Source organism: Engraulis encrasicolus, chromosome 10 (genome assembly GCF_034702125.1).
Source record: "Engraulis encrasicolus isolate BLACKSEA-1 chromosome 10, IST_EnEncr_1.0, whole genome shotgun sequence".
In the NCBI taxonomy this organism is placed as follows: Eukaryota; Metazoa; Chordata; class Actinopteri; order Clupeiformes; family Engraulidae; genus Engraulis; species Engraulis encrasicolus.
The window spans coordinates 48,035,283-48,059,104 of NC_085866.1; the positions used below are offsets into that span (position 1 = coordinate 48,035,283).

At 43.1% G+C, this 23,822-nt stretch overlaps 2 protein-coding genes across 3 annotated transcripts; both read left to right on the forward strand.

Moving 5' to 3' along the window:
• Window positions 1-13,376: 13,376 nt before the first annotated feature.
• On the forward strand, window positions 13,377-16,739 carry LOC134457221 (tubulin alpha-1A chain). The gene is made up of 4 exons (XM_063209112.1): window positions 13,377-13,463; window positions 14,273-14,495; window positions 14,684-14,832; window positions 15,614-16,739. Exons 1-4 carry the CDS (start codon window positions 13,461-13,463, stop codon window positions 16,592-16,594), a joined length of 1,356 nt encoding a protein of 451 aa, XP_063065182.1. The 5' UTR covers window positions 13,377-13,460; the 3' UTR covers window positions 16,595-16,739.
• Window positions 16,740-18,843: 2,104 nt separating this feature from the next.
• On the forward strand, window positions 18,844-21,862 carry LOC134457222 (tubulin alpha-1C chain-like). 2 transcript variants are annotated; one of them, XM_063209113.1, is made up of 4 exons: window positions 18,844-18,932; window positions 19,981-20,203; window positions 20,331-20,479; window positions 20,756-21,862. In XM_063209113.1, the coding sequence occupies exons 1-4, from the start codon at window positions 18,930-18,932 to the stop codon at window positions 21,728-21,730; spliced, it is 1,350 nt and encodes a 449-aa protein (XP_063065183.1). In that variant the 5' UTR covers window positions 18,844-18,929; the 3' UTR covers window positions 21,731-21,862. The 2 variants fall into 2 exon arrangements, with proteins under 2 accessions (XP_063065183.1, XP_063065184.1); XM_063209114.1 differs by lacking the exon at window positions 18,844-18,932 and adding an exon at window positions 19,388-19,418.
• Window positions 21,863-23,822: the final 1,960 nt, after the last annotated feature.

Sequence of the window (23,822 nt, forward strand, 5' to 3'; positions counted from 1 at the left end):
TAACGCCTGTTGTTTATGATGTTCAATCTATACAAGACCAATGTTTATATCTCTTCAGAGGAAGACTGAAAGGCAGGTACACATATTACCATCTTAAAGAAGTGTCATACACTATCCGTCTGCTTTGCCTGATGCTGTATCATCGTTACAGACTTCTTCATCTTTATCGTCCAAACTATAAATATATTGTTGGTTAATGTTTTGGAATTTGCATGCTAGGAGGGTTTGCCACTATGCAATGTCCTGCCAATGCTGTGGATAAAAAAGTGAAGGCCTATGGACTGTTAGATCTTTTCTACCCAGCCAGCCTTTGGGGTAAGTAGAGCACGAGTAACAGGGCAAAGTCACTTGTGGAGGGTAGAGTGACCTAGTCAGGTCCTGACCATCCCATAATACTACCATTTCATTTCGTATTCATAGTAGTGGAGCCAATCCTTTGGCGGAAGTACGTAGGATGGCGTGCAAGGCTAAGAGTGACCCATCCTCGAATGCAAATGTCACAACACTCCCCACACAGCCCAATCAGAGTGTGTGTGGGATTGAGGACATAGCTTGATAAGACTAACGGTTGAGGCACTTTTGGTTCTAAGTGGGTCCCCCCTGTGATAATGCTTATGGAATGTAGCTTACGAAGACATCAAATGTTGTAGTCTCATAATGCGCACGGGTCTGACAATGGAATTCTTCACTATTGGCTGCAAAATACACACTAAATATAATTTAGTTTAATACACAACTATGACATGACACAGTCCTTAATAATACATTTCTTAACCATTGCCGTTATATATTACATTTATATAAACATATAGATGATATACAGTAGGCCCTATATCTGATCACTGTGACAATCTACGATAACATGATGAGAAGGCTAATAGAAAACTTTGAGCACGTGGAGAAGAGAAAGTAATTCTCTCACCGTTAGGATGAACTATGTGTTAATACAATGTAGTGTAAATGTCACAGATTGCACATGCTACGCAAAGTTAAACATCTCTTCCCTCATTTAGACAGGAGTCTGCTCTTCTTTGCCAGGAATAGGAATACTTGCCTCAGATGGGAGGAGTTCCATAGCAACATATGCTACACAGTGACACTGCCAGTGCCAAATTTACTAGCTATCTTATCCATCAGCTGGCAACATACAAACAATAGTCTTCAACTGTAGATTGGGACAGAAACAAACACATCTGAATAGTTGCTATACTCTACTGTATGCAACCATCAATTGTAGTGGGTGAAAGCAAGGACATATTTGTACAAGTTTAGGTAAAGCAAGGATGTGTTTGGTTAACACCCTCTCTAGATCTGCCCTGAGGCTCACAGTAACCTAGAGCATAGAGAGAGAGAGAGAGAGGACAGATCACAGTAGGGAAGCATCCATTGTCTTAGTAAGTAAACCACAGATCACATATCCACCACAGTGTAAAAGTCAGGCGGTCCTCAACTCCTACCACATAAAAAAGCGAACTGTGGAAAGTCACCCTCGGGCCGTGGCAGACACGTTCCATAGGTGGCAGAGAGAGGACCCTCCTTCTACCCCCAGACTTTGTAGTGTCACCTGGGACCTGGGTCCCTCCACGCCCATAGGCTCTTCTGATCATGTTACAACCCTCAGGTTTTAGCATGGCCACCACATGGTGTGTGGAAACTGGAGGTGGGTAGGATGGCGGGAGAGAGAGAGAGAGAGAGAGAGAGAGAGAGAGAGAGAGAGAGAGAGAGAGAGAGAGAGAGAGAGAGAGAGAGAGAGAGAGAGAGAGAGAGAGGGTGGAAGGAGGTAGAAAGAGAGGGAGGGAGGCTGACCACCACCACACAGCTGTTCAGTCACCAGCTGCCATTGCTCATGCCCGGCCCTGCCCAGGACCTTGGAGAATGAGAGCCACCTTACTGTGAAGGACCCCCCTAGTGTTTTGCTGTGTGTGTAAATATACGGGGGGGGGGGGGGGGGTTGTGTGTGTGTGTGTGTGTGCGTGTGTGTGCGTGTGTGCGCGTGCGTGCGTGCGTGCGTGCGTGCATGCGTGCGTGCGTGCATGCGCTTTTGTTCAAGGGAGTGGGTGTGTTTGTTTATCTTTTGGAGCGGTGGCTTGGGAGTTGAGAAGGTTTCATTTCAGCTAGTCTTTTCTTAGGGACAGGCTTGCAAGGTGTTTGGCCAGAACAATAGCGTTGACCTGAACAACAGGTACAGTAGACGTTATTTCCCCCCGAGTCTCCCATTCATTTTTTCTCGGCCAGTACAACAGCAGCACACAGCATATCAAGAACAGACCCGGATCACTCTCAATACTTCTACACTCTTTTACTCCTCAATGGCTCAACAAACTGGGATTTTATGAGGAGTAGTGACAAATAGTTACAAACAAGGAGGATTTAACTATGACAAGATTAGAGTGTGGCCTTCAATTGTGTTCTGAGATGATTAGTAAATACTTACTTGTACTAACCTACCTCGAAGGGAAATTCCAGTTACAAGTTAAATAAACTCTTCCATCTCTCTCTGAGACTGACCTGCCTGTTCAGTCATAATAGGGCACCAAAGAACTTAAAGGGACACTGTGTGAGATATTTAGTTGTTTATTTCTAGAATTCATGCTGCCCATTCACTAATGTTACCTTTTTCATGAATACTTACCACCACAATAAATTTCTAAGTATTCATTATGACTGGAAAAATTGCACTTTTACATGCTTTTACATACACTTTTACACACATACATGAAAAGGGGGATCTTCTCCATGGTCCGCCATTTTGAATTTCCAAAAATAGCCATTTTTAGCTGCAAAAATGACTCTACTTGTTTATTACTTAGTAAACTTTCATGTAAATATCAAATTTGGCAATAACCAACCCAGTTTCAACGAACAGCATAGTTGCAGTACCTTTTTTGACCATTTCCTACACAGTGTCCCTTTAACTTTTTTAACAAATGGTAAGAGATTATTCATAACTGAGGCTTTAACCTCTGTGACCTTCAGTTGTTGAGGTTTGCAGACCATCAATGCATTGCCACACGTCAGAAATACTGTGTATATAGTACATAAACAGTGGTGTTTTTTCCGCTTGTTCAAAAAGGATACACATTCGTAGCACCCAATAAACAGCGGTCTTTAATTGTTAACTTCACGCCCCCTATGGGATTTACAGAGGGAAGGTCTCCAGACCTTATCTCACTTGTGATAACTAGGCAAGATCAGGTCAGTGCAGCATCTTAAAAACAGTACAGTCTCAGTTGGAATGCTCAAGACAGAACTCTTACCTGGCACAGGTCCGTTCCACAATCAGAAACCGCATTTGAGCTACAAACAGAGGCAGACAGCTTAAAACAGATCCACACAATACCTAATGCTATACAAAAAACATACAAGATTCATGGACTGCAGGATAAGGCTAGATATGCCTACAAAGCAGCACATGATTAGGATAAATGATGCATGATGGTAAAGTTAAGCGGGAAAATCAATCAATTGTGATAGCAAACGGTAGTTGTGTAAGATGTTTTACTGATATGTTGTCTGTGTCCTACCTTATGGCAAAAAGACAGAACTTAACTTACACTGTCATACCCAGATTAAGAGAAGGAGACAAACTATGTGGGAGCTCCAGAGGCCACTAAGACTTGGCAATGGGATCTCATTGAAGACACCTGGGAATGCTTCAGGCTGGGCTGTGTTTCCCAAAAACTCTTAAGTAGTACTTAAGCCTAAGTACTTAAGTATGAGGGGCCACCTCAATATATCACATCACAACACTTTTATGCATACAATAATTTAATAGGCGTACATACAATATTTTGTACCACCTTGTACACACAATTAAAATGCTTGTGCTAAGTACATGTGCGAGGTAAAATAGAGTATGTATAAACTTTTGTGATGATATGAGACCTATTTCTGATGTATTGCCTAGGTGGCCCCTCATACTTAAGTACTACTAAGGCTTAAGTACTACTTAAGAGTTTTTGGGAAACACAGCCCTGGGGTGCGTTTCCGCAATGTTAGCTTTGAACTACAGATGTACTTTGTAGTTATCTACTTACTTCAAGGCGAAATCCGTGCATTTCTCGAAACCTTACTATTCCCACAGTAAGCCAAAAGTAGTGCGGCTGCTTTCCTGAGTCCACACCGCTACTTACTTTCTTGGCATTGCAGTGCGTGACCAAAGAAGCAACAAGAGATATGCATGATTGCTGAGTCATGATTCAGCTGTTTCCTCCTAAATTCAGTGCGTGAAGTAGAAAGCAATAATGTACAACCACCAGCAGCACATTTGATTGGATGTCACGACACCGTGACTCCGCTGTTTCCTCCACAACACACCTTGTAATTTCTTTGTGAAAAAACACGGCCGTGGCATTACAATCTGACACCATCCGCACCAATAATGCAGTATTATCTGCATGCCGATTGGATTTCGTTTCATTCCGAGGTGTAATTTGTAAAATATTTGGACAATAAAGTTGTGGTTACTCCCAGAAAATCGTCTGTTGAAGTGTCATATTCCTGAGAAATCTTCGCGCAGATTTCATTCCATAGCCTAGTGGTATTCACGCTTGCATCCCAATGGGAAAACAGAAGCCACACCGGTTCGAATCCACATGGTTACAGTGCCACAATTTTGGAAATATCTGGCAGAAATAGATAATTTATGTTGTGCATTACCAACACACACGTGCAGCCAAGGGAAAATGTGTTACACTGTAGGGTCCAAAACACGATTTCACGAGTTGTTGTCAACATGCTGCACACTGGTTTCGAACCCGCGTGGCTCGCGTCTTCCCATTGATAGGCAAGCGTAAATACCCCTAGGCTATGAAATGAAATGTGTGCCAAAAAAATGTAAGTACTTCATACGTAAGCCAACGCATTTCCGGGAGTAACCAATACTTTCTTATCTAAATATTTCACAAATTACACATCGAAATGAGACGCAATTCAATCGGCATACAGCTAAAAGTATATTATTAGTGTGGGATTCATCAGATTCCAAGGATATGACGGTTTTTTTTCACGAACAAATGACATGACGTGAATTTGTGTTCTGAACACTCTCACAGCTGTATCATCACTTTGTGTGCATGTCGATTGATTTTCATCGCTTTTGCACCACAGGATTAAAAGATATTGACACATTTGTGGTCAAATATGTACTACAAGTTTAGCTAATGGGTGGAGTCACGCTCTGAAGTAGACTAGCGCTGTGTGTTACTTGGGGTGGCTGAGGTGATGTCTGGACTCAATGGATCTACTCCAGCTGTACTTCAACTTCACTGTCGAGATACGGATAGGAGGCGCCTCACTTTCAAAGTCACCACTACTTCAGAGTGCACATTACTCCAAGCAGTAGTTACTTCGTGTGCTAACGTTCGAGACACAGGAGTTAGCAACTTTTATAGTATCTACTCTGCAAAGTTGCTAACCGACTAGCTACTTCGCCTTTGAGAAATCTACCCCTGGTGAGGTCAAAACATGTCGGCTTTTTAATGTAACCCCAGCCCAGTACCATTAAAGGCTTTTTAATGTAACTTATCGTTTGGGCACCTTATTTTGGAGTGCCTGGATGAACTCTTCTCTCTACATGAACTGATCCCCGATATCCAAGAGCACCCAAAAGCTTAAATGAACAGACTGAAGACTGCTTGAGCTTCCAGCCACCTGTGTGCCTTTCATTGCCAAAATAATGTTCTGACTTTTATCTAAATTATTTGGTGATATCCCTCACAACAGTGCAACAGCACATAGGCCTAATGGCGGGAGTTTTTCCCTCAGCACGTAATGAAAGCTAATCGGACGTCTAATGACAGGTGGTGCTGACGGACAGCGCACGAGGGAAAGAAGTTGCAAACTTGATCGTGTTCGGTTTCGTCAGTCCAGCGGAACACTTCTGGCTCTAGAAAATGAATCTGTATTGCAACAAATCTAGTTAGGCCTAGGTCTATATAGGCTATCCAAGATATTTAATTTAGATATTTAATTTAGTTTTCACCACCTCGTGAAGTGTTTAGACCTAGCCTATTTAATGTCGCTGTAAATTGGTGTAATGTAGCAGAAAGTGCGAGACATTCGTTGGACTCGTTGCACGCAACAAGTTGTGAAATTATTTCTTAACGGTTTTAACCGCATCATTCGCGACTCTCGAGCAGTTTGAGAACTGAGAAGAATGAGAGAGAGAGAGGGCAGTGACTATACCATGTCACTGAGACTATGTGTGTGTGCTGCGCCTACTGAATCCAAGTGCAGAAAAAACATATCCATATAGATTATTACATAATGCACCATGTTATTACATTTCCATCAAAAAAAAAAGTTGCGGCCGCATTCCGTAATAAATTTCGCATTTTGCAATAATTTATTACAAGATGAGAAAAAAGTTATTACGAAATGCGTTCAAGAAATGTATTACGAAATGCGTAAATTATTACACAATGCGGCGATTGTCACCACATTATGTAATAATTTGTTACATTATTACATATTGCACCGTTATTACATAATGCGGCGTTACAGCCCCTTATAATTAACCACACCATTTATTCTCTTCTCACCTGTCTGCAGTCAGAAATGTGCTTTCTCGCTCGCACTCACCACCTCCCTGTTCGCCTCTCTTCCGCTGATGTTCGATTGATTTGTCAGGCGTCCTGCCCTCTTCAGTTCACCCTGCTCCATTGCTCTGTGACGATCATCTGACCATGGGGTTGTCCACTCAGACCTCGGACATATTTGAGGGTGCAGATACTGCCCAAGCTCTCAGTGGCGCCCTGTTGTCCCAACCTCGAGAATGTTTACTGAGTAGACATTTCTCTGGGTTGGCAGTACTTCAGCACTGCAGGCAGTGATCTTGCCCAATACGCAGTGTAATCCAACTAATTTGGGCTAGACGTCTGATGGCCTAACCACTTACCCATGACTGCCCTTAAAAATGTGAGGAGATTTAAATTCTTCAAAAATCACTGAAGTTGGAATCCAGTCTGCACTTTTCCACGTCAGACATGTATGGAGTGTCACCCTTGTCATCAGTTTGTTTGCAGACATTTGGCCGATACCCTTTTGAGTCAGATGTACACACTACTACTGTGTCCTGACCTATAGCAAAAAAGCTATAGCAAGACAACAAGCTATTATGTGCCTGTGAGAAGCCATGCCAAGAACTCAAAGGAAATGTGCTGGATGTCAGTGGTGAATGTCGTGCAAGGCAACATACTTGAATATCCCTCCTGACAAAAACAACAAGCTTTTGGACAAATATAAAAGGCAGGTGCGGTGGAGGTGATTCACAGTGTACAACTGGAAAGTCAATGAGTAAAACATTTGGATCTGTGTGCAGAATGGTCTGTGAACAGAGGCCCATACTATGTCCCAAATCCCAGCTGAAAAAAACACACACACAAACTCCTTTTTTAAAGAAAAGTGTGACAAATATCACTCCTCAGTAAAATAGGGAAGTTTTAGTTCCTTTGAGTCCAGATCAACTAGACAGCTGCTTCCCTTTTATGGAGATTTAAAGAACCTTCACAAGCAGTCACTGCTCCATTGATTTTCTCTCACTTTGAAAAACATTCCCAAACCATTTCAAATTCTTGATTTGTGTAGCATCTATCATCATATTTGATTTTGAAACCACTTCTATACAGGAAAAACATGATGATGTTTTTTCCCATTTGTTAAGCACTTTGAGTTACATGCCTTGTATGACACAGTGCTATACAAATACAAGTATTATTATTATTATTATTATTATTATTATTATTATTATTATTATTATTATTAAATATTCAATGTAAGACAGAAATAAATAAAACATTTGCAAAGGAACGAAACAAGAAGACAAACAGGTGAATCGAAGGTTTCCCCACACAATCAGAGGAAATAGGTATGCCCCACCCAGCCACATGGGCAGTGAGCTTGGTGACCAAAATATTGTTGAGCAAACCTTTGGCAACACGTCGAAACATTTCCACCAATATTTTAGCCTATACTCGGTTATTTCCTTTCTATAGTTGTATTATAGTGACGGCTGTAGCCTACATGAACTGAAAAACACATCCAGGAATCAGCTGGAAGAGTGCCCCAGATCCCTTATCCGTCCCAGCACTTCCCTCCAGTTCACTGCATCTTTCACTTTCTCTTACATGGGTCGCACACTATACAAAACCATGCACACTTATACTCTCTCTCTCTCTCTCTCTCTCTCTCTCTCTCTCTCTCTCTCTCTCTCTCTCTCACACACACACACACACACACACACACACACACACACACACACCCACACACACACACACACACACACACACACACACACACACACACACACACACACACACACACACACACACACACACACACTGAGCTCTCCCCCTCCCTCTCTGTCCTAGATTTGAGCTGTGTGATGTCATCTAGCCTGAGCAGGGTTGGTCACGTGATCAGAGTGGAGTGCTCTGTGTTTTGCTCCGTCAGTTGGACAGAGGGGCTTACAGTCTCTTTCACTGCTCTTTCCACTTTCACATTCAGCATGCATGACCCTCTTCACATCTGTGTGCCTACATGCATAGGCATGTGTGTGTGTGTGTGTGTGTGTGTGTGTGTGTGTGTGTGTGTGTGTGTGTGTGTGTGTGTGTGTGTGTGTGTGTGTGTGTGTGTGTGTGTGTGTGTGTGTGTGTGTGTGTGTGTGTGTGTGTGTGTTCTTCACATGTACATTTCTCTGCTTTCTCTCTCTGTCTCTCTCTCTCTCTCTGTCTCTTTCTGAGTGACACACAAACAAACGCACACACACACACACACACACACACACACACACACACACACACACACACACACACACACACACACACACACACACACACACACACACACACACACACACACACACACACACACACACAGACACACACAGACACACAAAGACACACACACAACCACAAACACAATCTCACACTTCTCAGCCAGCGGAGAGGGTACGAGGAGGCACAAAGAGAGATCTAAGTTCCCCAACAGTCGCCCACACAACCATGCCTGGCATCCAGGGACATGCTTGTCATTTACTGCTGCACTGTCTGGCTGCTGGGCTGGCTCTCCTATAATCAAGCCTCCAGCTGGAGCTTTTGGTTTTTTGTCTATGCCACTGGCCTGTTACTATTTTTAACAGCACGTCTGCATGGCTTTGGTTTTGAACATAAACCAGCAGAGGAGCACTTCTTTCTTGTGTGATTCAGATAGTATTCCTTGCAGTACAACTGCAAGAATGTTGTGCATTTTGATAACATTGGGGAAAACGGCAAATGTTTCAATTGGCAAGAACAGGAACAATGTCCAGACTTCAAAGTTCAACTGGATGCAGCGGAATTAATGACCACCACAAAAACGTAACTACGTACACGTAAACGACTTTATTGGCAGATGCACATTACCATGGCAAAAGAAGCTTAGTTAAGTTGTCTTATCGCCATGGCAAAAGACCCCAAACAAACTTTACAGTTGAACACCCCCCCCCCCCCCCCCCATCTTCCATGTGTGGGAGCTGGAGCTGGAGCTGGAGCTGGACAGCCACTTGTCTATAAGCCAGAAACCCTCGAGAGGACCCCAAGCGAGCATTCCAGCACGGCAGCTGGGCCCAGGATTGGAGCTTATACTCTGGGATGATCCAGGAGTCCTTGGGGACCGCAAAGCTGGAAAGGAGACAGATAGCTACAGTACATCTTTCTCGCCAACTACCAGTTCCTACATAGCAACATTTTGTTGTGTTAATTTAACACTTAGAGAGTCAAAGTTAACACTTGAGACCCTTCTCTTTAAATGTTGAATTAGCACTGCAAAATGAATGCTAAGGAACCACAGAAAGATCAGTTGGATCCATAAACTCCAAAAGATGATTTTGTCTGTGGCTGTTGTACTGTAACACGTGCCCCAGGTTGTGGAGGATTTAAATGTGATCAGGCCCAACATCAGATTTCATATAGTCATCCCTAAGATGATTTGCCTGAGAGGGTTTACGCCCATGCAGCCCAGCTCGATCCCGGATGTAATAATCCATGATCTGTTGCAGGAAAGCATGAACTCGTTCACTCAGCCATCCCACATCATCTACAGTCTACTATCTCACTCATTATCACATTATCATCTTTTCTCTCTCGGAGATAACATCGGAAGCTTAATGCTGACCCACGCCCAGACTGGTCTATGTATTAAATATTAACATTATGACGTCTATAAGAAAACGATGGATTAAACTTATAGAAGGGGAACACTGGGAAAACTGGAGTGAAGATAGACAAATAATAAACTAGCCTAAAATGAAAACTCTAAAAGATATAGCTGCTAGAAGTCTCTTTATTTATTTATTTGTTTATTTATTTATTTATTTATTTTTTTTCTTCAGTACTATTGTATTATTTGTTACTATCTAATTTTACTTTGTTTATTATGGCCTTTGTATGATTAACTTGATGTTTAATTACATTTTTGAGCTATGTTATTATGTTATATTATTATGATGTGAAAGAAATACATCGAAGTAAAAAGGAGAAATACAAAAAAGACAAAGATTAAAAAAAAAAAAAAAGTCCTCCATTAGGGGGGGGGTGGTGGATGGGTTTAGATTAAAAAAAAAACAAAAAACAAAAAAAAAAAACATTATGACGTGCAGTTTTTCTCTCTCAGAGATGCATTGTAAAATCGGCGTTGGAAGGTTTGACCTAACCAACATCCAGACTAGACCATACTCACACACGCACACCAGACCATACTCATACACGCATCTCGAAGTAATCTTTTTTTCTCTGAGATACATTGTTCTGAATGCTTTGTATTGACCAATGTCCAGGCTAGACCAACTATCTTCACTCATTATGACGTGTGCATTTTGTTTTATCTTGGATATATAGTATATAGGCTTACACATTATATTCTGTACTGGGAGCATTACACTGATAATGGCCAGGCTGCACCATCTACAAACACAGACATGACCACATATTACACTGTAAATATCTGGCTTTGGGCTGACCACCCACCAGACTGAACCACCATCTAACATTGCTGTAGTCAAGAGCACCTTCATGGAGTCCAAGACCAGGACTAGTCATAGTCCCTAGCCATCCGAGACCAGACCGAAGTACTAAAGCCATGTCTACAACACCCTCATTATGACACACTGATGTTTTTCTCCAAAGGATACATTGTAAATATCATCTGCGAATGCTCAAACTGGACTATCTAGCTGATTATGACATGTTCATCTTTTCTGTTACAGATACAGTACAGTGAGATACAGTACAGTAGGCCTACATTGAAAATATCCGGTGCTGCAGGAAGCTTTCACAGTGGCCAGCAAAACCCAGGCTGCATATCATATCAGCTGGACCATCTGCATGCATATTTAATGCCTGCTTATTGATTGGCTCTGGCTTCTAACACAATTAGATTGCCATCACAGCACTGGGACGAGAAGAACGGATGCTGAGCATTAGGGTGTGTCTTAAAGAGACAGTAGCCCCATTTTAGCAGAAATGTAGTACATAAATATTGCTGACTATGTCTTTTGGTCTTACTTTGTCTTCTCACCATGTTTTTGTTCTGTTGTAAAAACAGACAGGGGGCTATATGATTTTCATTTCCATCTTTAAATAGTGTTACAGTATCTCACAATTCTGACAATATCCACCTCATACAGTAGATGGCTTGAATCAGTCTTATGGCAACCAAAACAAAGTCTTTTGAGTACATATACCACACAATGTCTTGTTACCATGGCTCACTTAGTAACAAAGTAAAGAGCCAGTTTTCTGTGAACACTGAGTGCAAATGAAGTTTATCTCTGTGGCATCTAAAGATCACACCTAGCCTTTTCTCCAGAACACATGTAGCCTCTTACTGCAGCAGGGGTCGCCGGCGACCCTATTCACTTGCTGAAAATGCTTCACTACATCATAACAACATTGCTCTGACATTACAGAGAGCCATAGTGCTGCGCTAAGGGGTTAAAAAAAGAGTTTAATCAGCCTCAGTCAAAATCCCTTTCCATGGCCATGTCTTTAGGAGGAGGGGATGGATTCCTCTTTTGAATGACATACCCGGCACATAGTAGGACATCAACATCTGTTCTCCACAACAGATTTATAAAGCAGTTATATCATTATCCAGTAAAGAAATAACTGATGATTTTCATCCCAGTCCTGCTTGCCATTGCCATGTGTTTAGGTTTGAAGACTTTTGGTGATGGCTTCCTTCTTTGTATGGCCGGACATATGGGACACCAACACCGTGGCATAAATGAACCATGAGGATAAGTAACAGAAGGGCTCTGATGGGACCATATAGGGATTTAGCAGAAGACATGAGATCCATAGGAGGGGCTCTGTCCTCATGGCTGGCTGGCTAATTGACCAACACCCCCCCCCCCCCAACACACACACACACATACACACTCCACCCCACCCACACCCTGCAACCCCCCCACAATACCACACACACGAACGCACTCACACACACACGCACGCACGCGCACACACACAGACTCCCTCTGATAAAGACAGCTGGAGCAGGCTTGTATTGAACCTCCAGGAGGCCGCTGGGTATCCAAGCAACCCTGCCATTCATCGCCTAGCAACGGCCGCAGCCTGTTACTGCAGAGGAGGGTTTGGGGGTTGGGTGTCCGTAAACTGCTGCCCTATTTACCATGCAAGACTACGTCACCTGACCCCTTCACTGTCTCCCATATGCTGAATCACCACCATCCTTCTTGAATTGAATTCACACCACAAATGGGTGGATGAGTAAATAGATACATGCCACTTTTGTAAATGTGTAGGGTGGATTTATCTCGGGCTGTATTTGGGTCCATAATCACATCTGGTCCATGGTCCATGTAGGGATCGGAGACTTGCCCTCCACGTAAAGCACATTTTATATTGTTTAGATGTTAGAATGAAAGCTATATCTGACCATTGCTTGTCCAGTGACCAGTGTTTTAGATCATAAAACATCAGATGGATGGATAGCTTCCTCCACTCTATTGCGGCAAAGGAAACTGCAGCTGCAGTGACAGGAAAAGGCTGCTGTTTGGGGAAAACTGTAACAACACCAGTAGTCACATTTCCACGTGCTAAATATCCCTTATCCTAAGCATCCAAAAATGCAAAATCACCCCCTTCTCAAAATACCTAACAGATCATACAATAAAGACTGGATGCAACCACACACTTGGGTGAGGCTGTTTAGGCGGTCCTTAACAAAGGAAAAACGACTATATCCAATGGGATTTTTGAGGTTTTATTGACAGGAAGATCCTCCTCCATCCGACCAATAAAAACCTCCGAGACGCAGTCTCCACGGCGACCCCTGTATAAATACACCGGCTGCAGATACCCGCATCTATTCTTCTTACATCGACCCCTCACTGTCGAAGTGTAAGAAACCAAACGATACCTCGCCCCACCCTTATTTAAACCCCCCCACGACCAGAAGCAAACATGGTAAGAATGCATACATTTTTCTTCATTCAACTCTGACATTTATTTGATTTAACGTGATAGCTTTTCTGGGTAGACATTTTGTTGCCGATGGCCATATTGCAGATGAGACTAGGATGGATTGGATGATAATGAAATAGCACAAAAACCAATGCAAACTGGAAAAGGCAGCATATATTCTAAACACGCGCGGTAAGCTTCATCGTAGTTTGAAATGGGGGGTTTTAGATACATATTTGTCATTTTTGTTCAAATTAATGCGTAATGCGTCGTGCGCACCGCGGGCTGCAGGACAAAGAGTGCAGATGTGATGTGAATTTGTAATTCGGATGCAGCCTGTCACAGTGCCATTACAGGACGTAGGCCTATACACTGCTACAGCTGTCACAGGACAGAAAGCCCATACATCCTCCTGCATCCCCGCTTACGCACGATGCGATTTTCTTGCGTCCATTTTAGGGCAAAGATGGGTGAGATTATTTCATTCATTTATTTATTTATTAAGATAGAATGAATTGTAAAACCGTTCAGGAAACCCTAGCTCGGAGTTTCTCGTTTCAGTGTGTGAATGAAGGTATCCATTACTGAGTGCATCATCAAGTATTTATGCTGGTATATGCGTTAGTGCTGTAGATAACGAGATAGAGCACACCTACACAAGCGCGCATCAGTAGATGCGGTCTCCAGCATCACATAACTAAGCCATACCTTCAAGAACACATTCAAATCGGCCTGTATTCCACGATTAAAGGTGCATTACAATCTATGGTACACAAATTCAATAATAAAATGCATGATCTTTTCTTTGACAGCGTGAGTGCATCTCCATCCACGTCGGTCAGGCTGGTGTCCAGATTGGCAATGCCTGCTGGGAACTGTACTGCCTTGAGCACGGCATTCAGCCGGACGGTCAGATGCCCAGTGACAAGACCATTGGTGGAGGAGACGACTCATTCAACACCTTCTTCAGTGAGACTGGTGCAGGAAAGCACGTACCCAGGGCTGTGTTTGTGGACCTGGAGCCCACTGTGATTGGTAAGAAATTATTATTAGAAATTTATTGGAATTATTTTAATATGGTCTTGCCGCCATACTAATTCAGAAATGAGAATCGACTGGAAGCTTAAGGATGGCAAGACCAAGACAGCATTATTGTGAAAGCACAGAAAAGATATGAATGGATTATTCTGAAATATTAATATTAATATCTCTCTTGCCTTCAGATGAGGTACGCACAGGGACCTACCGTCAGCTCTTCCACCCAGAGCAGCTCATCACTGGTAAAGAGGATGCTGCCAACAACTATGCCCGTGGCCACTACACCATTGGAAAGGAAATCATTGACCTTGTACTCGACAGGATTCGCAAATTGGTCAGTATTTAGCATCAGATACTATGATCACAATATGATCCATTATAGGAATCTCACTTATATACAGTATTTTGCCTATATGTTTTTCTCATGTGACATAACTTTGCACTTCATATGGTCATTTTGTGTGGTGTGATGATGATACACTAGCCTGGCAAGCCAGATTATCACAATGAGAAAACAAGAACAGACATGGCAACCTACCCCCCACCCCCCTAGTCAATATGTGTTTGGCGCCACCTGTAGGCCCAACCCAAAGCACTGCGGGCAGACACACAGTCAGACAGACACAAAAACACACAGGCTCATTGCAATACCTGGGTCTACCACTTGGGGGGGGGGGGGGGGGTCATCAATAATGTGGCATCAGTGAAATAAAAAGTTTACGTTCAAACTGCTTGATTGTAGGTTAATGGTCAGCGCAGCCGTGCCATCACCACTGTGCTAAGCTCTCCTCAATGACGCGCTACACAGATTCAATCAGACACAAAAGCTATATTGCTGCTCAGATAGAGAATTGTGATTGGAGGACAGATTACATGCCCCTTGCACAACATGGTACGAGGCTAGACCAATCTGCCAGGGGAAAATATTTTCTGTTGCTAATGTTCATCTAGTTTAGGTTAATGATACACGCCTTCTCATTCTAAATTAATTTGAGCTATTATTCATACATATATAGAACATAAAGTATAAACAATGCTATTTTGTGAATAATAATTCAGTATGATTCATACCTGTATCACATATTCACTTTTAACATTCTCTTTCCTCTCTCCAGGCTGACCAGTGCACAGGTCTTCAGGGCTTCCTGGTCTTCCACAGCTTCGGTGGAGGCACCGGCTCTGGTTTCACCTCCCTCCTGATGGAGCGTCTGTCTGTGGACTACGGCAAGAAGTCCAAGCTGGAGTTCTCCATCTACCCTGCCCCTCAGGTGTCCACCGCTGTGGTGGAGCCCTACAACTCCATTCTGACCACCCACACCACCCTTGAGCACTCCGACTGTGCTTTCATGGTAGACAACGAGGCCATTTATGATATTTGCCGTAGGAACCTTGACATTGAGCGCCCCACCTACACAAATCTTAACAGGCTTATTGGTCAGATTGTGTCCTCCATCACAGCCTCCCTCAGGTTCGATGGTGCCCTCAATGTAGATCTTACTGAGTTCCAGACCAACTTGGTGCCCTACCCTCGTATCCATTTCCCTCTGGCCACATACGCCCCAGTGATCTCTGCTGAGAAGGCGTACCATGAGCAGCTCTCAGTCTCCGAGATCACAAATGCTTGCTTTGAGCCTGCCAACCAGATGGTCAAATGTGACCCCCGTCACGGCAAGTACATGGCCTGCTGCCTGCTGTACCGTGGTGACGTGGTGCCCAAAGATGTCAACGCTGCCATTGCCACCATCAAGACCAAGCGCACCATCCAGTTTGTGGACTGGTGTCCCACTGGTTTCAAAGTTGGTATCAACTACCAGCCCCCCACTGTTGTCCCCGGTGGTGATTTGGCCAAGGTGCAGAGGGCTGTGTGCATGCTGAGCAACACCACTGCTATTGCCGAGGCTTGGGCCAGGCTGGATCACAAGTTTGATCTGATGTACGCCAAGCGCGCCTTCGTGCACTGGTACGTAGGAGAGGGTATGGAGGAGGGAGAGTTCTCAGAGGCCAGAGAGGACATGGCTGCCCTGGAGAAAGATTATGAGGAGGTGGGAGTTGACTCCATCGAGGGTGAGGGTGAGGAGGAGGGAGAAGAGTATTAAAAACCGTTAAACGAGGTACAAAATTGTATCAGAGGCCAGACGCATCAAATGTTTACCAAGCCACACGAAAGGGAAAATGAGCCCCCTTGAACCAAATGTTATCTATTTGCAGGTCATGATTTGATAACACCTGATTAAAAAATCCTTGGTCTTAAATGTTTCTTTGTATGGTGTCTTTTTTAAGTAATGTGTTGAAGGTGACCTGTGCCAACATGTGATGCAGAGTTTCGGAGGAGATGTAAGTAGACCTTTCACATGACGTGAACAAGCACATGACTCAGCAGAAGTAGCCGCAGCACAACCAGGAGGACGGCAAACTTCCCTCTCTGAAGTGCGAAGATAGCTTCTTTATAACCCACACCACCACCACCATGGGACACCTTTCAGTGTGGTGTGTGTCTATTGTGTCTTGTTCTCTAACGAGGTATAACTTGTGATCAGCCGGCTTTTAATTTGTTACAGTGCACTGCCAAGAGATATATTTTGATTGGTTTTGATTGAGTAAACCTGAAAAAAAACGTACTGGATTAATTATATAATTATGCCAGATTAGAATTTCCTGAATTTATGCGCATCAACATAGTGAATTGATGAGAGAATCTACAGAGACACACTTACAGAGCTCCAAATTAAACCAGAGGTAGTATTAAAACGTTTATTTTCAGTCTTAATCTCAAAACCTGCAGCGTGATCCATTAAACTACTGGCAACAATCCTGCTTTTTCAAAGAATAAAGAGATTGAAAGCAGATTTCCTTTGGGAAAGAGCTCAAGTTCCATACATATTTTGCTGCTATGTGTGATTGGTGGGGGTGTTCAACTCAGGTTTCAGCAGGAACTACAGTACAGGACATCCGTCAGTGCATATAAGTCCATATAAAAGTGGGCTGCATTCAGACAGAGTTGCCCTTCATGTTTCAGCAATGTGAAGGCTGTCGGGGGGCTTCCAGACAGAATGTCAGTGAGATCTTCCTCAGGCTGGGACTTCTCAGCTGGCATTAGGGTATGGCCTATGGGTGACAGCTGCAGTGGCCTTGTGAGTTCTGAATCATACCGCTAGTAGTCATACATACTCACCAAATGCAAATAGGCTACAGGCAAGGATTGACTGGAAGAGAATACTAGATGCTATCCATGAACAAGCTATCCATGAACCTTATAGCCATGAGCAACAGCAGAAGCATTACGCTAAATATCAAAGTGAAAATGACAATATTCATGTAAACATGAGTTTTTATTATAATTAATCTGCAGTCCTGTAGTTTTAGTGTAAAGTGCTGTTTGATAGTAGAAACCGAGATTGATAGATGCAGTAGGCCTATAATTAAATACAACACATGATGAAGGTAAAAAAAGGAGCTTAGCAAGGGATAGAGACAACATTTCAGTTTCATTCCACAACTGCTCATGTAGTTAGCTGTGATTTTGTTAATCGGCTACTGTTGGATGAAAGTTGCTCGTTGTTTTCCCAACAGAATAGACCTAAAACAGCAAAGCTATTGATTTCCACCAATCTTCTCATTGAAGGATAGGGAAGTAGGCCAAATAGCAGGTGTGGTGGAGAACCATCATTTGCTGTTTAAATGGCTTTCTTTTCAACAGCAACTTAATTAGTCTGCTCAAATGAGTGTTAACTAAACAGACTGGACATAACACACAATGATATAGGCCATTTAATCAAAAATTATACTTAAAGAATACCTGTTGTATGCAAAGAAAATCACATTGGCCTATATTCACAAATAATTGATTATATTAAAGATTTTTATTTTCTGGTTTGGCTACAGGCTATATCCAGTCCACCTCTGTCACTACAGTCACTACAAAATCTTCTCATATAAGGTTTCAGGCATTGACAAGTAAGTGCGTTGGTTTGTGTTCTAATGAGTTTTTAAATCGTGCGACACTGGCTGACAGTTGAAGAGTTATGACTTAACTAGGCCTCCTGCATACATTTTGTGCGTGTTATCGGCCTATGATAACCCTAGACTTGGGGCAAAACTTAAACTAACCAAGACCACATGGTGGATTCCAAAACTAGATTTGCAGGTATTTAACATTGGAAACACATGACATTGCAGTTGCTATTCAAAGTTTAAAAGAACCAATAACCTGCTGCGCTAGGACAATTTCAGCCAACCAGGCAAGGGCAGAGTGCCGGTTTCTGGCGGTCCCTCCTCTGCGTGACGCATTTTCTGGAGAGTATAAAACCGCCCCACCCTAATAGCCATTCAAACTTCTCACAAAAGACTCTTAGAAGGTCAAAGTGTGAGAATTATTTATTAACATCCTTCACCCTTCTTTTCTATCCATCCTGCAAAAAATAAACCTCCAACATGGTAAGTGGACTTTGAACACCCTTTCTCTTCCTTAAATTGAACATTCTGATTTTTTGACGCATGAAACAGATTCATCAGTCAGTGCTATTCGTAAAGTTGTTAAACTAAGTTATTCTGATTTATCTTGGTGACCACGGTATTGGAAAGAAAAGAAACGAAACGAAAAGAAAAGAAAATAGCCTAAGTCTTCGGAAATATGACGTAAAATGATTTTTTATCCAGGCGCTACTTTGATGTATAATGTTGCTATTTTCTTAAAAGTCTTGTAAAGTTACAGAATTTGGATAGGGAACTGTTCGAAGCTTAATAAAAGTCACTGTAATGTTAAGAAGTATGAAAGAGAGTCGTAAATCGGAGTTCGACACAACTTTTTTGGAACGTTATTTCGAGGCATTGTTCTAGAACAATCAGTCTGGTGCTGATGATAGTCAGTAATTTCCGACTGAAGGCAACTAGTTACATTGGTCACGGGACAGTGTAGGCTATGTAGGTCATTCCTCGAGCGCAATTCCTTCTACAGAAAAGCAGATGAATTAATGCCATCTAAAGTTAACGCACGCGTATATTACATTTCTCCATTCTATTTAGACATTTACGACCTCTTCTGCTTAGAGGAGTAAAGTCCTCATAGAGGAAGTGACTGACTTCCACGTGGAGCTGCATTCCTGTGTGATGACGGACAGGCAGAACTAGTTTAGATTTATGGACTGTGGCATTGACCTGCAAATGATAATGAAATATGGCTTATTAAGAAATATTCATATTTCCCCAACTTTTCTGAATGCCCATTCTGTTCAACTGTCTATAATCTGTCTGAAATTGTACAGTGTGCTGGCAGATTTAAGTATAATCCTGTACACTTTGTTGTATTCAGTCCCTTTAAAACCCTGTGGCCTTACTTAACCGGTCTGCTTATGAGGTGCTATTTTTGTTTTGTTTAAATGAGTTTGTTGCTGCTTGCCAGGGCATTCAATCTTAATCACTGTGGCAAGTACTGTACATATTGTTTGGTGGAACTTCAATTGATTCTTCTGTAATTGTCCTTTAGCGTGAGTGCATCTCAGTCCATGTGGGTCAGGCTGGTGTCCAGATTGGCAATGCCTGCTGGGAACTGTACTGCCTTGAGCACGGCATCCAGCCGGACGGTCAGATGCCCAGTGACAAGACCATTGGTGGAGGAGACGACTCATTCAACACCTTCTTCAGTGAGACTGGTGCAGGAAAGCATGTACCCAGGGCTGTGTTTGTGGACCTGGAGCCCACTGTGATTGGTAAGAACAACACAAGAAAGTAAGCAGAACAATTTTTTTTCTCCAAAAAAATACAACACGTTGTCGTAGACCTCCCTTATAAGGACTTAGAGTGCTGTCAGTGTATAACCAAGTGTGGCTTTTCCAGATGAGGTACGCACGGGGACCTACCGTCAGCTCTTCCACCCAGAGCAGCTCATCACTGGTAAAGAGGATGCTGCCAACAACTACGCCCGTGGCCACTACACCATTGGCAAGGAGTTGATCGATTTGGTGCTCGACCGTATGCGCAAACTGGTAAGAAATATGTCCTCCAATCAGTAAAAGTAAAGATTTACGTACTCTTAGTGATGTTATTACAACACTAGTTAACTTAGTTTACAGCAGTTACTTCATTTTATCTAATGAGGTAGATGCACTGTTAATTTACTTTTACTTTATACACCTCTGCCTCCGTCCGTACTGTCAAACAATTTGTTCATACGTGATGTTTCTTAATAATATAATTGCTACTTCATTGGATAATCATTCACTACCTTGTTACTTATGGCCTTTATTCTCTTGTCTCTCCAGGCTGACCAGTGCACAGGTCTTCAGGGCTTCCTGGTCTTCCACAGCTTCGGTGGTGGCACCGGCTCTGGTTTCACCTCCCTCCTGATGGAGCGTCTGTCTGTGGACTACGGCAAGAAGTCCAAGCTGGAGTTCTCCATCTACCCTGCCCCTCAGGTATCCACCGCTGTGGTGGAGCCCTACAACTCCATTCTGACCACCCACACCACTCTTGAGCACTCTGACTGTGCTTTCATGGTAGACAACGAGGCTATCTATGACATTTGCCGTAGAAACCTTGACATTGAGCGTCCTAGCTACACAAACCTCAACAGGCTCATTAGTCAGATTGTGTCCTCCATCACTGCCTCTCTCAGGTTTGATGGTGCCCTCAATGTAGATCTTACTGAGTTCCAGACCAACTTGGTGCCCTACCCTCGTATCCATTTCCCTCTGGCCACATACGCCCCAGTGATCTCTGCTGAGAAGGCGTACCATGAGCAGCTCTCAGTCTCCGAGATCACAAATGCTTGCTTTGAGCCTGCCAACCAGATGGTCAAATGTGACCCCCGTCACGGCAAGTACATGGCCTGCTGCCTGCTGTACCGTGGTGACGTAGTGCCCAAAGATGTCAACGCTGCCATTGCTACCATCAAGACTAAGCGCACCATCCAGTTTGTGGACTGGTGTCCCACTGGTTTCAAAGTTGGTATCAACTACCAGCCCCCCACTGTTGTCCCCGGTGGTGATTTGGCCAAGGTGCAGAGGGCTGTGTGCATGCTGAGCAACACCACTGCTATTGCCGAGGCTTGGGCCAGGCTGGATCACAAGTTTGATCTGATGTACGCCAAGCGCGCCTTCGTGCACTGGTACGTGGGAGAGGGTATGGAGGAGGGAGAGTTCTCAGAGGCCAGAGAGGACATGGCTGCCCTGGAGAAAGATTATGAGGAGGTGGGAGCTGAGAGCCTGGAGGAGGATGAGGAGGGAGAAGAGTATTAAGCCTTATTTGCCAAACTTGTCTGTTTTTACTATCCCACTCTCTGCTCTCTTTTATATGTGTTTTCCCACTGTCTTGCCAAACCTTTCCCATGCTTTTCTACTGCCAATAAAGATGAAGTCTAAGCAACTACACATCTATACCTTTGTGTTATGTCCTTTGTGTCCTTAAATAATTGGAAGTCCACAGTCCACAGACCAAACTCTAATCTACTGTTTGGGAAGCTGATTTCTGGGAGAGCTGATCTTGAAATCAGAGCTAACACTTTACACAGACACAAACATAGGGGTTCATGTTTCTCTCATTACGCTGGCATAGATCATTGTTTATCCTAACATTTTTACACCTTTCAACAATATGTTTTATGCATACTCCTATATGGGTACTAAGTTGCTCAAAGGCACACAAAACATTTCAGTGGTAGGGCGGCACTGTAGTTCCTGCCATGGGCTTGTCTTCATTGCTGTTTTGTGATGTTCTGCTTTCCATGGCTTATGGGGGCCCTCTGCTGTTCGTCTTGTTGTTTGCAGCTGGCATACTGTATAACACTATTATACTGGTAGTGGTAGGCCTATATTAGCCTGGCTCTCGCGAGACCCCGAGTGCTTCGTGCATCTTCGTTACACTTCGTCCATCTGCGCGAGAGTCAGGTTAGGCCTATATATCTGCAATGACTGGAAAACAAATATGCCCTTGCTATATGCATATTTTCCTCCCAAAATATAATTATTTTGAAGAATGGACTTGAATCATTTACATTTTTGTGCACTGTTTCATCAGTGTGACACTGTGCTATTAGTTGAACATAATAGTCTGAAATATGCCATTATGACTTGGTCATTGGCATTCTAGTAACAGGAATCATGTCTTAGAGCATGTTGTTTTTAAATGTATAGTATACATCAATCGAATTACAATAACAGCCAAATATCTTACACAAGCCCTCTTTTTTCAGACATTATCAAGTGCACTATGCACACTGAAATTTAATGTCATAACCTGGGATGTGTGCTATGACTAGATTTTGGTGATTGACCTAACCAAGTCAACTAAGGATAAACTTCCTGCAAAGAAGCCTTGTATACACAATACACAACTTTTCTAGAAATAAGTTTATTTCTTCTGTAATACCTTGTTCTGTAGCACTCAACGTAATAGCATGGGACGTGGTGGAACAATTGCACACAGGGCTCCTGGGCAAAAAACTGAAGGGGCCCCCCTATGTGTCCTGCCATGGTCAGGGCCCCAAACACCAATGCAGGAGGGTTGGGACCACGGGAAAATACCCTGCTTGCCCTCCCTTCAGTCTTTGATTGAACCACCTCTCTGTTTAGTGTGTGGCTACAGACAGAGGGCAGAATTGAGCCACTTAAAGACATGACTCCTTCAGGGCCCTCCTCAGAGCATGCAACATGAGAAGTTTGGTACTCTCCCTTGGCACACTAAACCATCGCAATATAACAAAACTAATGGAGTGAGCCCCCGTGTAAGACATACAATACGAACAGAAATAAAATGCACATTACAGGTAAATACTAGAAGCACTCAGAGAGCGCAGACCTCCGCCAAGGAAGCTGCTTGATAGGACATTTGAGGGAAGGATCATCAGGAAGGCAAAACAATCTTGGCTGATCCTAGTCACCCCAACCATGAACTGTTTACTATACTACCATCTGGGAAACGGTACAGAAGCCTGAAGTCTCACACTACCAGACTCCAAAGTAGTTTCTTCCACCAAGCAGTTAGATTACTGAATTCCTGCTGAAGACAACAAGGCACTTTCTTTGCACTTTTTCCACCTCTTTTTGAGGACACAAAAAACCACAACAATTTTTACTCTTTATAGGCTTCAAACCTATAATAAGACGTAATAAACTAATCTTGAATCTTGAATTTGAATATGTTACACATTAAGTCTTTTTGCCTTCTTTTTGTGGAGTCCCCGCAATTCAATTTCTGGTCACTAGGGGCGTCTAGATATAGGCCAGCAACGGTGAAGAATCTTAAAAGTCCTGGTTCCTTGGCGGAGGTAATAACACATACACATGCACACGCATAGAGTATATGTGTGTGTGTGTGTGTGTGTGTGTGAAA